The 14,612-nt window shown below is 44.0% G+C and overlaps 1 protein-coding gene across 1 annotated transcript in view; it reads left to right on the forward strand.

Moving 5' to 3' along the window:
- The window catches only part of SLC6A19 (solute carrier family 6 member 19), a 92,900-nt gene that overhangs the window by 27,495 nt on the left and 50,793 nt on the right, over positions 1–14,612 (forward strand). Inside the window, exon 3 of the mRNA XM_038391072.2 lies at positions 8,299–8,436. Coding sequence (XP_038247000.1) covers positions 8,299–8,436 — 138 coding nt within the window. The remainder of the gene's footprint in view (positions 1–8,298; positions 8,437–14,612) is intronic.

Genomic DNA, 14,612 nt, shown 5'->3' on the forward strand with positions numbered 1-14,612 from the left:
ATCTTCATCCATCACCAGGAGAAGCTCACTGACCAGCATGACCTGTATAGTTTCTGTGTTAAAACCTGGTCTCTACCCTGATTGATAAGGAGTAAGGAGATCCAGTACACCCAGATACTGTGAGGAGTGATCTCACTATAGCCTTATGCACAATCTTACTGAAAAATGGAAAAAGTGGACTGATTGTCATGAACAAGTGCTGACCTCTTGGAGAGGCTGCACTAATACTCCTTGAAAGCAATAGGTAGGCTACTGTCTTTAGTCTCCACCAGAAAATGACCCAGTACTTCCCCCTGACCTTCAACATCTCAGATGAGCATAAGTCCAAAGCACAGGTGATGGCACAAAGTTCTCTCATTGCCTCTAGTACCTCAGTAAATACTAGTAGCTAAAACTCTAGTAAAGGTGATGAGGCCCTTGTTCCCTCAAGTCTCTGTGTTAATCATTATGATCCTTGTTTCATGAAAACTCATAAACCTGATAAATAGTTCTGTTGGTTTCACTCACTGCTAAGATTAAACATCTCATTCCTGGTTTACACCTTTGTCTTTCAAATGTCTTATTTTTATAGCCTGATCAGTCACCTCAGGATCAAAAAGCCCAAGCCCTCACAGCGATACCACCTTCTCCTCTTTTTCCCACCTCCTTCGGACTCCATATTCCCTGCATATGGCGACACTATCACCCTTTTGGCAACTTAATAGTGACCATTGAAAGGATGCAGCTGAGTTCCCAAAAAGTGATCCTTAAGGCTGGCTGCAAAGCCATAATCAAACTCCTTTCTAAACCATTCACCCACTGATTCACACCAACTAGCTGTCTCACACCCTAGTGTTCTGTTCCTCTCAAAACAAGATTCCCCCATTTTCTGTACCAATTATGTCTTTCTTCTCTCATTAGCCACCCTTCTATTGTGGCTAGATGAAGAAGGAAATCAAAATTCCACCAGCTCCCATGGTCTCTGTTCTGGAAGTGGCAGAGAGAAGAATTCAAGACTGTCCTCTAACCCCAAAGGTCACGCAATGGTACAAATCCTTTCAATCTGCCCCTATCAACAGTCAAACTCTGACACTCAAAAAGAGTGGCTACTTTCAGTGTTACACTCCAAGCCTCTCACACCACAAACTGCTCACATTTCTAATCCTACTGTTACCTATAATCAGTTTGTCACAGAGACTAGTCCAGAGGCACACTCTCACCGGGGGATTCTTTAAATGATTTTTCCTTTGCTGGCCTCTCACCACAAAAAGAGAAACCACTTTAACCATGGGTTTCAGAGTAGCAGCCGTGTTAGTCTGTATTCGCAAAAAGAAAAGGAGTACTTGTGGCACCTTAGAGACTAACAAATTTATTAGAGCATAAGCTTTCGTGAGCTACAGCTCACTTCATCGGATACATTTGGTGGAAAAAACAGAGGGCAGATTGATATACACACACAGAGAACATGAAACAATGGGTTTATCATACACACTGTAAGGAGAGTGATCACTTAAGATAAGCCATCACCAGCAGCAGGGGGGGGAAAGGAGGAAAACTTTTCATGGTGACAAGCAAGGTAGGCTATTTCCAGCAGTTAACAAGAATATCTGAGGAACAGTGGGGGGTGGGGTGGGGGGAGTCTAAATAGCCAGACAATCGAACAAGAGGCTACTAGGCAGCTCTCCAACACCACTTTCTACAAGCCATTACCCTCTGATCCCACTGAGAGTTACCAAAAGAAACTACAGCATTTGCTCAAGAAACTCCCTGAAAAAGCACAAGAACAAATCTGCACACACACACACACCTAGAACCCCAACCTGGGGTATTCTATCTGCTACCCAAGATCCATAAACCTGGAAATCCTGGACGCCCCATCATCTCAGGCATTGGCACCCTGACAGCAGGATTGTCTGGCTATGTAGACTCCCTCCTCAGGCCCTACGTTACCAGCACTCCCAGCTATCTTCAAGACACCACTGACTTCCTGAGGAAACTACAGTCCATTGGTGATCTTCTTAAAAACACCATCCTAGCCACTATGGATGTAGAAGCCCTCTACACCAACATTCCACACAAAGATGGGCTACAAGCCGTCAGGAACAGTATCCCCGATAATGTCACGGCTAAGCTGGTGGCTGAATTTTGTGACTTTGTCCTCACCCATAACTATTTCACATTTGGGGACAATGTATACCTTCAAGTCAGCGGCACTGCGATGGGTACCCGCATGGCCCCACAGTATGCCAACATATTTATGGCTGACTTAGAACAACGCTTCCTCAGCTCTCGTCTCCTAATGCCCCTACTCTACTTGCGCTACATTGATGACATCTTCATCATCTGGACCCATGGAAAAGAAGTCCTTGAGGAATTCCACCATGATTTCAACAATTTCCATCCCACCATCAACCACAGCCTGGACCAGTCCACACAAGAGATCCACTTCCTGGACACTACGGTGCTAATAAGCGATGGTCACATAAACACCACCCTATATTGGAAATCTACTGACCGCTATTCCTACCTACATGCCTCCAGCTTTCATCCAGATCATACCACTTGATCCATTGTCTACAGCCAAGCTCTACGATATAACCGCATTTGCTCCAACCCCTCAGACAGAGACAAACACCTACAAGATCTCTATCATGCATTCCTACAACTACAATATCCACCTGCTGAAGTGAAGAAACAGATTGACAGAGCCAGAAGAGTACCCAGAAGTCACCTACTACAGGACAGGCCCAACAAAGAAAAGAACAGAACGCCACTGGCCATCACCTTCAGCCCCCAACTAAAACCTCTCCAACGTATCATCAAGGATATACAATCTATCCTGAAGGACAACCCATCACTCTCACAGATCTTGGGAGACAGGCCAGTCCTTGCTTACAGACAGCCCCCCAATCTGAAGCAAATACTCACCAGCAACCACACACCACACAACAGAACCACCAACCCAGGAACCTATCCTTGCAACAAAGCCCGTTGCCAACTGTGTCCACATGTCTATTCAGGGGACACCATCATAGGGCCTAATCACATCAGCCACACTATCAGAGGCTCATTCACCTGCGCATCTACCAATGTGATATATGCCATCATGTGCCAGCAATGCCCCTCTGCCATGTACATTGGTCAAACTGGACAGTCTCTATGTAAAAGAATGAATGGACACAAATCAGACGTCAAGAATTATAACATTCAAAAACCAGTTGGAGAACACTTCAATCTCTCTGGTCACTCGATTACGGACCTAAGAGTGGCTATACTTCAACAAAAAAGCTTCAAAAACAGACTCCAACGAGAGACTGCTGAATTGGAATTAATTTGCAAACTGGATACAATTAATTTAGGCTTGAATAGAGACTGGGAATGGATGAGTCATTACACAAAGTAAAACTATTTCCCCATGTTATTTCTCCCCCCCCCCACCCAACCCCACCCCCCACTGTTCCTCAGATATTCTTGTTAACTGCTGGAAATAGCCTACCTTGCATGTCACCATGAAAGGTTTTTCTCCTTTCCCCCCCCGCTGCTGGTGATGGCTTATCTTAAGTGATCACTCTCCTTACAGTGTGTATGATAAACCCATTGTTTCATGTTCTCTGTGTGTGTATATCAATCTGCCCTCTGTTTTTTCCACCAAATGCATCCGATGAAGTGAGCTGTAGCTCACGAAAGCTTATGCTCTAATAAATTTGTTAGTCTCTAAGGTGCCACAAGTACTCCTTTTCTTTTCACTTTAACCATAACTCACTCCTTCTCCCTGTCTAAATCTCTCAACACCATTAATCCACTATCAGCACCACTTTACACTCATCCCATTAAAACACAAACATGACAATATTGAGCAAATGAACCCAGAAGTGTGAAGGTATGATCTCAGCCCAGGTGCTGAGGCCCAGCTGGCCCTGGTTAAAGGCAGAGTTTCCATGAGTGTGATTGTAAGTGGTGCCAGCTTCAGGTCCAGCTGTAGGGGCAAAGTGGCTGAGGTGGCTCCCTGTTTAAAGTCATAGCCTCCCAATAGTAGTCCCTATTGGTGGTAAAGAGCTGGAATGAACATTTTCCAAATCCTCCTAGAAGTGCAATATTCTTTATTATTCTGTACATTTCCCATTTCATAATCAGTGAGAATGTCAACATCCTCCAGAAGTCACATCAACACAAATGTCAGTCCCAGTCATCTCATTCCTACAGCCATTCCACACTTGCCCTAATGACCCAGAAAAAAACTTTTATTAAAAGCCAAGCAAACTCCCTAGCTGGTCACAAATTTAAAACAAAAAGTCATTTTAGGTGCTGGGTCTACAATGTCAACATTTTCTTGTTTGTTTGAAATAATGAATCATAGAATATCAGGGTTAGAAAGGACCTCAGGAGATCATCTAGTCCAACCCCCTGCTCAAAGCAGGACCAATCCCCAATTTTTGCCCCAGATTCCTAAATGGCCCCCTCAAGGATTGAATTTACACCCCTGGATTTAGCAGGCCAATGCTCAAACCACTGAGCTATCCCTCCCCCGCTGAAAAGGAAAGCAATCTGCTTTCAACAGATATATCTTGGTAAACTTCCTGCAAGAGACATCCTCTAAATAGTGCAGTCAAAGAGCATTAAAATATAGGGCCTAATTCTCATTGAGAAATATTCTGGATGTCTTCAGAAAGGTCCCCACTTTTTTTAAATCAAAAGGCTACATTGCGACTTGGACCATGCACAGAGTTTAAGGGATGGTAAGATCTCTGTGCATGCTACTGGGCACTTTGGTCTGGGTGTACAAGAGTACTGCACTCCTGCTTCTCAGATGAGCCAGTGCAGGGCTATCATAATTTGCTGTTAGCCTATACTGGCAGCAAATTTCTACATCCCAGAAAGTTATCTGTTATGTACAGTGACTCCTTGGCTGGTGCAGATTATGTACCATCCATTGCTCAGGACTGTGGCTAAAAAGTCTAGCTCAAAACCTGCCATGAACAAAATAACTGCAAATAAATGCAAACCTTCTACAACAATCTGAAGATTTAGGGACATATGTTACTTTTTATGAGTGCATTAGTATGCTCATTTCTCACTAGTAGTACATGTTTACAGTGAGATACAATCCACAGGTAAATCTTCACATTTTATAGATGGTGACTTTTTACATGATGAATAACTTTGTAATGATATTTCCAGCTTCAAGGCTGGGTAATAAATACAGAGAAGCCTTTTATCTGTAGGTAACTGGTTTGAATCTAGCCCAGGTCAGTAGTGATCTCTAATCACTAGTCACTAATTACTATCTGGCAGCTATCTGATGACCTAGTAATTCTGTGGAGTCAACGTGGATACTAGTGGACCCACAAAAAACACTTATAGTTGGATTATTCTGCACCCATGCTGGTAGTCTCACCAGAAGCCAAAGATTGAATTTGTGGAGTTAGTTTCTGGGCTGAATGAATAATTCTGTCAAAAATGTTGGTAAGCCACATTGGTGAGGAAGCTTGTACTACGGCTGTTATCCATGCTGTACCTGTCCTCCAGGAAGAGGCTTCTAGTTCTCAGGGCTGTCAGTATGGGATACATCACAGTCACTAAAGTCACTTCAATACCATATCTTTAATTTTTGTAAAAACTCATTTCTTCCTGCTGTCAGTACAGCTAAGTGGAGTACAAAATTATCCTTCTAAACTATTGCAGAGATACATCTCTGCTAATGAGAGTTGCATGCTCACCAAGGGAAGAATGTATTCTAAAGCTGCATATGCCCAGCATGCGTTAAACACTGGATCTTGACATTCCAATGGATAGTAATAAAAATCAGTTTAGTTTAGTTACTTAAAATATTTGTTTTATATAAAAAGTACTGAGTTCAGATCCTGTTAAAAGTTATAATTTTATTTTAAAAATTTGTTTAATTTCCTTAATGCCAAATGATTCTCTTACTTTAGTTTGACGTCAGAGAGCCCACTTGTGGAGTAAGGTATTAGTCAAAGTGAGTAAGATTATCTGAATCTGGCCCTATGTTTTCAATGTGTAGGGCTAGATTTTTGTCTTCAGGCAAAATCTTTAGGCCTGAGCCAGTGGTGGTGCATAAACTGCCTTACTCCGGGAGTAGCTTCAGGAAGTATAGAGACTCAGAGACCTGGAAATTTTTCTCCCCTGTTTCCTCCTTGCTCCCAGGGCGGGGGGGGAGAGGGGGGTAGAAAAATTAATGCTATCCTGCGTACCATCATTAAATTTCTACCCCATTCTGCTGTAGTAGGAAGAGATCTTGAGACATAAACCCTTGTATTAGAGGCCTGGTATGAGGCAGGACCTGCTCATAGAATCTTGCAAGAACAGGGCTAATATTGCAGAAATGCACATTCTTAAGAAGTGCTAAGCACAGAGTATTTACGCAAACACATCCCGATATCAAGGATGATACAAAAACATTCCCCAAGGGATAACAGGGACACACTGACCCCTCCTAAAAGATAAGGTCATGATGACAATACAAAATAGAGATATTTTGATTGAACCAACATGTACAAGGTGATTACTAGCCAGATCGGGGCAGTAACCAACTATGTCAAAGGGGGAGTACTAACTTGTTTGTATCAGGGTATAAAGATGTATCTCAGAGGGACTATCTTTGTCTGGCCTGAGGAGGAATGGAAAGTCCCGCCATTTACTGAGCTGGTCCATTGTTAAGGGCATACATTTATTAGTGGTTCAGTAGAGTCTGCAGGATACTAGTACCATGCTTCGTTGATAATAAACCTGGCTGGCTGCCTTTGTCTCTTACCATATCTTGTGGTCATTGGGTGGTTTGCTCGAGGTCTGCCATGCCAGCTGACTGCGCAGGGCTTGGGCAGCACACAGGGGGAACACATACATTCAGCCAAACATCTATCAACATCTAACCACATCAGCATTGGCTCAGCTACTCTTACCAGCAAGGTGGGGGTCAGAACCCAGGCTCCAACCACTCTGTCCATTTCCCACCCAGTCATTGCCCATCTACTCTAGAGCAGAGAATAAACAAGGAAATAACTTTGCTTACTACTACTCACCTATACCCAAGGTCCAGATGGCTCAAGTGGGAGTGTGAGCTGGGGGTTACTCCCCTGAATGGATATATAGTCGGAATCACAATCTACTCCTTAATTATCTTTGGGTGATAAAGAGGGTTAAACAAGTGTTTGGTGAAAATGCAACATACGATGCTGCCATTTTTTAGTGTTTGTTGTTACATGCACAGTTGGTAGCTTTCATGCCAGGTGTCTGCCTCAGACTGAATTTTTTTTGGAAAATTTCAGCTATAATAGTCAGCTCTCTCACAGAATGAGTGCAGGGGAAAAGATATAATTTTGATCTCAGAAATCATAATGAAATGATTTTAAGAAGCCCCACTGTCCCCATGATTTTCCCTGGAAATGCTGCTCTCAGCTGCCCAGGGCCAATGTGGCATCAATCACCAGAACTGAGATCAGGGAGACTCGCTCTTTCCTGTGATCTCAGTGCTCTCCCTGCTGAGCCAGCAGCATGAAGGAAGAGAAGTATGTTCTTGAACTCAAATGCAGAGGGGGTGAGGAGCAGAGGGGAAGACAGGGACATAAACAAATAGACTAGGTTGGGAATGGTATAACAGCAGAGGGAGGTAGGAAGGAACTTGGGGTCAGGGACAGAAGTTTTATAACCATTAGAGCACATGCACCTCCAGAACATGTAATTAAACCCAGGATACCCAAGTCTCAACATTCTTCTGCTGTCTAGCGAATACCTGTAAACCTAAATGAGTATCTTACCTCCCCTACAAGCTAGACCGCATAGAAGATAACAGCCTACTTCTGCTAAAAGTTCTCCATTAGGTTGAGTGACAGAAGACTGTGCTGTCTAGCTAAATGTCTCAAGCCTGCTGATTACCCATGTGGGATCAAGATGATTAAAAAATAATGGAATTTGTTTTTTGTTTGCTTGCTAGAAAATTACATTTATAAAACCCTAAGTTTATGTTAAAAGAATGTTAAGATTACAAAGTCAAGCATTCAAAAGTTAGGGAATGCCAAATGTACAGTTGCCTTTGTAACCCTAATGTTGTTTATATGAAGAGGTTGTATATATATGTGTTACTTTGTGTCTAGAATACAAGAATTGTTGTGCTCATCTATATCCATTAAAAAAACCTATTAATTTACATTGTCAAGATACAAATTTTCACAGCATTCATATAATTGACTGAGATCAGTCTGGTGGCTTAGTTTTATGTCTTATATTTTTGTTGATATATTTTAACATTCCTTTAAAAAAACCTAAAAGCTGCATATTATAATCTTTTCCTTTTTTTTCCAGGTATAGCAGCAATGCTTGTATCCTTCCTGGTGGGTTTATACTATAACACTATCATTGCCTGGGTGATGTGGTATTTCTTCAACTCTTTCCAGGAGCCATTGCCATGGAGTGACTGCCCACTCAATGCGAACAGAACTGGTACAGATTATGAAATAGGATTTTCATTTGTAAAGCACTTTTTGTCATTAGCTATTAATTCAATAAGAACATTTTTGTATAAAAATAACATAGCATACCAACTTTATCTGGGTTGTATGCAGTGTAGTTGCAGCCATGTCAGTCCCAGGATGTTAGAGAGACAAGATAGATGTGAAGTAATATCTTCTATTGGACCAACTTCTGTTGGTGAGAGGGACAAGCTCTGTGTGGCTCAAAAGCTTGTCTCTCTCACCAACAGAAGTTGCTCCAATAAAAGATATTAACTCACCCACCTTGTCTCTCTAACTTTATCAGGGAGCATTTTGATATTTTAATATTTCAGTTTTGCAGAAAAGTATTCACTATACATTTTGACATTTGATGTGAAATCTGTGTTCTGGAGTTATTATTCCAGCCTTTAGATGAAATAACTGGCACATTGTAACCTCTCTAGAACCGGAGCCACTAGGAGAGAGTTGATACATGTATTTTCCCATATATACGGTATTTGCAGAAGTACAAGATCCAGTGCAAACACTAGTATTCAGGAGCATTTTGGAGATTAGGAAAATGGAGGATTATCGGCACCATAAAAAAATCTTGGTTTGTTAAAAAAGATACAGTTCAATAATGCTTTTGTATGCTTCATGGTATGTAAAGATAGAATGTACCCATTTTCCTCACACTAGCACCATCAAATTTTAAAGTTATAAAGAGCCCCACTCTGTATAAACAAACTCAGAAACATATGAAAATTAATTAAGCATCATCTTTGAAACTTCAGATTTCTGTCACAAGTGAAATTGATAGTTTTCTTTTAACAACTTTTAACACTGTGTCTGAGATTTTCAAAGGTGCCAAGGAGCTTTCAAATGGGAAATGACCATCTGAAATCTTTAGGCAGATTTGAACATTACAGTCTGTGGCAGAGAAGAGAACAGATTGGAAATTATTTATCTAAAATATGAGAGGAGGCTGCAACATTTTGTGACATATGAATACATCTCAGTGAGGTGAGACATGTTAGATACAACTTTTCAATTGCACTATTTCAGAAAATAGTAACCACTAATGACAAAATGTATGTGGCTCAAGAGCTGCATATTCTGGTAGTCCAGACCAGAATGATATTTAGGTTAGACAATTATGAAAGATCCAATTTTGGGTGTTGATCTCAGAACAGATTGCCTTTAACCAACAACAAATGCTTAAATATTGCCCCACTACATGGAAAGACCAATGGTTGATGAACACTGACCATGTGTGTATGAAGTAGTACAGAGATGGAAGCGCTCCCCACCCTCTTGCAGTCAGGCATGGTGTCGCAGGTGAGCCCCTGGTTCAGTTTCTCCCCATCTGGGTATAAGACCAAGCAGGTCTTTCCAGTATGAAGGAGCAACCTCTTCTGATGGTCTCATTTATTGTAACAGAAAAAGGAAAACATAAATGAAAACATTCAGTCAGCTGCTCCACTGGGAACTCTCCACCTCTGGTTTAATCAATCTTATATCTTGCCTTTCTAGCCACGGAGTACTCTCAGGCTGAATTTCCTGCTGGAAGCTTGGGCCTTTCCTGGGTTTTCAGCTGGCTGCCACTCTTTCCCCTTTGTTGAGCAAATCACTGGTAGCTTCCAAGGAGGTTCCACACTCAGTTTGTTCTCCGGGGCTGTTCCTGTCCTTTGCCTATTCCTCTCTCCATAAGCCTCTGCTTTCCAGGTAGACATCACTTGGAATAGCTTCCTAACCAACTCCCCTGAGAAGTCTCTTACCTCAGGGGCTTCCTATGACCTGGCTTCTTGACTAAGCCCTGATGAGACTTTATTAGGCCCAGGTATTTCTTACCTAATTAACTGCTTCCCAGCTACTACCACCCAGGCGGGTGGTGGTGGTCGGGGACTCTCTCCTCCGGGGGACTGAGTCATCTATCTGCCGCCCTGACCGGGAAAACCGAGAAGTCTGCTGCTTGCCAGGGGCTAAGATTCGTGATGTGACGGAGAGACTGCCGAGACTCATCAAGCCCTCGGATCGCTACCCCTTCCTGCTTCTCCACGTGGGCACCAATGATACTGCCAAGAATGACCTTGAGCGGATCACTGAGGACTACGTGGCTCTGGGAAGAAGGATAAAGGAGTTGGAGGCGCAAGTGGTGTTCTCGTCCATCCTCCCCGTGGAAGGAAAAGGCCTGGGTAGGGACCGTCGAATCGTGGAGGTCAACGAATGGCTACGCAGGTGGTGTCGGAGAGAAGGCTTTGGATTCTTTGACCATGGGATGGTGTTCCATGAAGGAGGAGTGCTGGGCAGAGACGGGCTCCATCTTACGAAGAGAGGGAAGAACATCTTTGCCAGCAGGCTGGCTAACCTAGTGAGGAGGGCTTTAAACTAGGTTCACCGGGGGAAGGAGACCAAAGCCCTGAGGTAAGTGGGAAAGCGGGATACCGGGAGGAAGCACAGGCAGGAATGTCTGTGAGGGGAGGGCTCCTGCCTCATACTGGGAATGAGGGGCGATCAACAGGTTATCTCAAGTGCTTATATACAAATGCACAAAGCCTTGGAAACAAGCAGGGAGAACTGGAGGTCCTGGTGATGTCAAGGAATTATGACGTGATTGGAATAACAGAGACTTGGTGGGATAACTCACATGACTGGAGTACAGTCATGGATGGTTATAAACTGTTCAGGAAGGACAGGCAGGGCAGAAAAGGTGGGGGAGTAGCACTGTATGTAAGGGAGCAGTATGACTGTTCAGAGCTCCAGTACGAAACTGTGGAAAAACCTGAGTGTCTCTGGATTAAGTTTAGAAGTGTGTGCAACAAGAGTGATGTCATGGTGGGAGTCTGCTATAGACCACCGGACCAGGGGGATGAGGTGGATGAGGCTTTCTTCCGGCAACTCACGGAAGCTACTAGATCGCATGCCCTGATTCTCATGGGTGACTTTAATTTTCCTGATATCTGCTGGGAGAGCAATACAGCGGTGCATAGACAATCCAGGAAGTTTTTGGAAAGCGTAGGGGACAATTTCCTGGTGCAAGTGCTAGGGGAGCCAACTAGGGGGAGCGCTTTTCTTGACCTGCTGCTCACAAACCGGGTAGAATTAGTGGGGGAAGCAAAAGTGGATGGGAATCTGGGAGGCAGTGACCATGAGTTGGTTGAGTTCAGGATCCTGACGCAGGGAAGAAAGGTAAGCAGCAGGATACGGACCCTGGACTTCAGGAAAGCAGACTTTGACTCCCTCAGGGAACAGATGGCCAGGATCCCCTGGGGGACTAACATGAAAGGGAAGGGAGTCCAGGAGAGCTGGCTGTATTTCAAGGAATCCCTGTTGAGGTTACAGGGACAAACCATCCCGATGAGTCGAAAGAATAGTAAATATGGCAGGCGACCAGCTTGGCTTAATGGTGAAATCCTAGCGGATCTTAAACATAAAAAAGAAGCTTACAAGAAGTGGAAGGTTGGACATATGACCAGGGAAGAGTATAAAAATATTGCTCGGGCATGTAGGAAAGATATCAGGAGGGCCAAATCGCACCTGGAGCTGCAGCTAGCAAGACATGTCAAGAGTAACAAGAAGGGTTTCTTCAGGTATGTTGGCAACAAGAAGAAAGCCAAGGAAAGTGTGGGCCCCTTACTGAATGAGGGAGGCAAGCTAGTGACAGAGGATGTGGAAAAAGCTAATGTACTCAATGCTTTTTTTGCCTCTGTTTTCACTAACAAGGTCAGCTCCCAGACTGCTGTGCTGGGCATCACAAAATGGGGAAGAGATGGCCAGCCCTCTGTAGAGATAGAGGTGGTTAGGGACTATTTAGAAAAGCTGGACGTGCACAAGTCCATGGGGCCGGACGAATTGCATCCGAGAGTGCTGAAGGAATTGGCGGCTGTGATTGCAGAGCCCTTGGCCATTATCTTTGAAAACTCGTGGCGAACGGGGGAAGTCCCGGATGACTGGAAAAAGGCTAATGTAGTGCCCATCTTTAAAAAAGGGAAGAAGGAGGATCCTGGGAACTACAGGCCAGTCAGCCTCACCTCAGTCCCTGGAAAAATCATGGAGCAGGTCCTCAAAGAATCAATCCTGAAGCACTTAGAGGAGAGGAAAGTGATCAGGAACAGTCAGCATGGATTCACCAAGGGAAGGTCATGCCTGACTAATCTAATCGCCTTTTATGATGAGATTACTGGTTCTGTGGATGAAGGGAAAGCAGTGGATGTATTGTTTCTTGACTTTAGCAAAGCTTTTGACACGGTCTCCCACAGCATTCTTGTCAGCAAGTTAAGGAAGTATGGGCTGGATGAATGCACTATAAGGTGGGTAGAAAGCTGGCTAGATTGTCGGGCTCAACGGGTAGTGATCAATGGCTCCATGTCTAGTTGGCAGCCGGTGTCAAGTGGAGTGCCCCAGGGGTCGGTCCTGGGGCCCGTTTTGTTCAATATCTTCATAAATGATCTGGAGGATGGTGTGGATTGCACTCTCAGCAAATTTGCGGATGATACTAAACTGGGAGGAGTGGTAGATACGCTGGAGGGGAGGGATAGGATACAGAAGGACCTAGACAAATTGGAGGATTGGGCCAAAAGAAATCTAATGAGGTTCAATAAGGATAAGTGCAGGGTCCTGCACTTAGGATGGAAGAATCCAATGCACCGCTACAGACTAGGGACCGAATGGCTCGGCAGCAGTTCTGCGGAAAAGGACCTAGGGGTGACAGTGGACGAGAAGCTGGATATGAGTCAGCAGTGTGCCCTTGTTGCCAAGAAGGCCAATGGCATTTTGGGATGTATAAGTAGGGGCATAGCGAGCAGATCGAGGGACGTGATCGTTCCCCTCTATTCGACACTGGTGAGGCCTCATCTGGAGTACTGTGTCCAGTTTTGGGCCCCACACTACAGGAAGGATGTGGATAAATTGGAAAGAGTACAACGAAGGGCAACGAAAATGATTAGGGGTCTAGAGCACATGACTTATGAGGAGAGGCTGAGGGAGCTGGGATTGTTTAGTCTGCAGAAGAGAAGAATGAGGGGGGATTTGATAGCTGCTTTCAACTACCTGAAAGGGGGTTTCAAAGAGGATGGCTCTAGACTGTTCTCAATGGTAGCAGATGACAGAACGAGGAGTAATGGTCTCAAGTTGCAATGGGGGAGGTTTAGATTGGATATTAGGAAAAACTTTTTCACTAAGAGGGTGGTGAAACACTGGAATGCGTTACCTAGGGAGGTGGTAGAATCTCCTTCCTTAGAGGTTTTTAAGGTCAGGCTTGACAAAGCCCTGGCTGGGATGATTTAACTGGGACTTGGTCCTGCTTTGAGCAGGGGGTTGGACTAGATGACCTTCTGGGGTCCCTTCCAACCCTGATATTCTATGATTCTATGATTCTATACTTGGGCAATTAACTCTCTGCAGGTACATCTGGGGTGGGTCACTCTCCTTAGCAGATCCTATCACAGGTAAGCTGGGTGCCTTAACCCCACCCCATAGGGGCCAGCTACCCTTTGAAGTATTTTCCCCCGCTTTTAAAAAATGAACATTGCCCTTTCCAAGGCAAGATTCGGTATTTGCCTATGTCTAAATGGGCTCAACTAGGGTGACCTTATTAAACACCTTCTCCAGGACTGCTGACATAGGTCACCTAGCAATCATTTCTTCCAGCCAGGGAGGTCCTTCTTGTTGACAAGGAAGTCTGCAAATCCTTTAACTATTCTATTGTCATCACTGAAGTACGACAATATTGCAAGTCATGTTCGCCAAAGTCCTACATTGGTTGTGTGGCAAACTCTATAGTCTTTGGTACATCATAATTCAAAACCAGTTGTACATTTCGTATGGCCAGTCCTCTGATCGCATCAGAGATAATTAACAGCATTAGTATCTCACCATTGGCAAACCTGAGTCAGGCTGCTTCTTGATCTTCTCAGACACAGCCTTCCAGGATACATTTTCAGGCACATCCTTTGGAGTTAAGGTTATCTTACATCTAACCTAATTCTCCCTTGTAGTTTCTGATTATTACCAATATAATCTTTTTTCCTACAGCCTTCAGTAAACAGCTTATGAGAGCCCATTTCTGAGCCTCTTGGATCCACATCACTTCATGTGTGATGTTATCCACTGGAGAATCACTTTTACTCTCCTCCCTTGAAGGGTCCCAGTTTACCTTTAAGCTAGACTTCTTTTTAGCTCCACTTT

The sequence above is a fragment of the Dermochelys coriacea genome, chromosome 2 (assembly GCF_009764565.3).
Source record: "Dermochelys coriacea isolate rDerCor1 chromosome 2, rDerCor1.pri.v4, whole genome shotgun sequence".
In the NCBI taxonomy this organism is placed as follows: Eukaryota; Metazoa; Chordata; order Testudines; family Dermochelyidae; genus Dermochelys; species Dermochelys coriacea.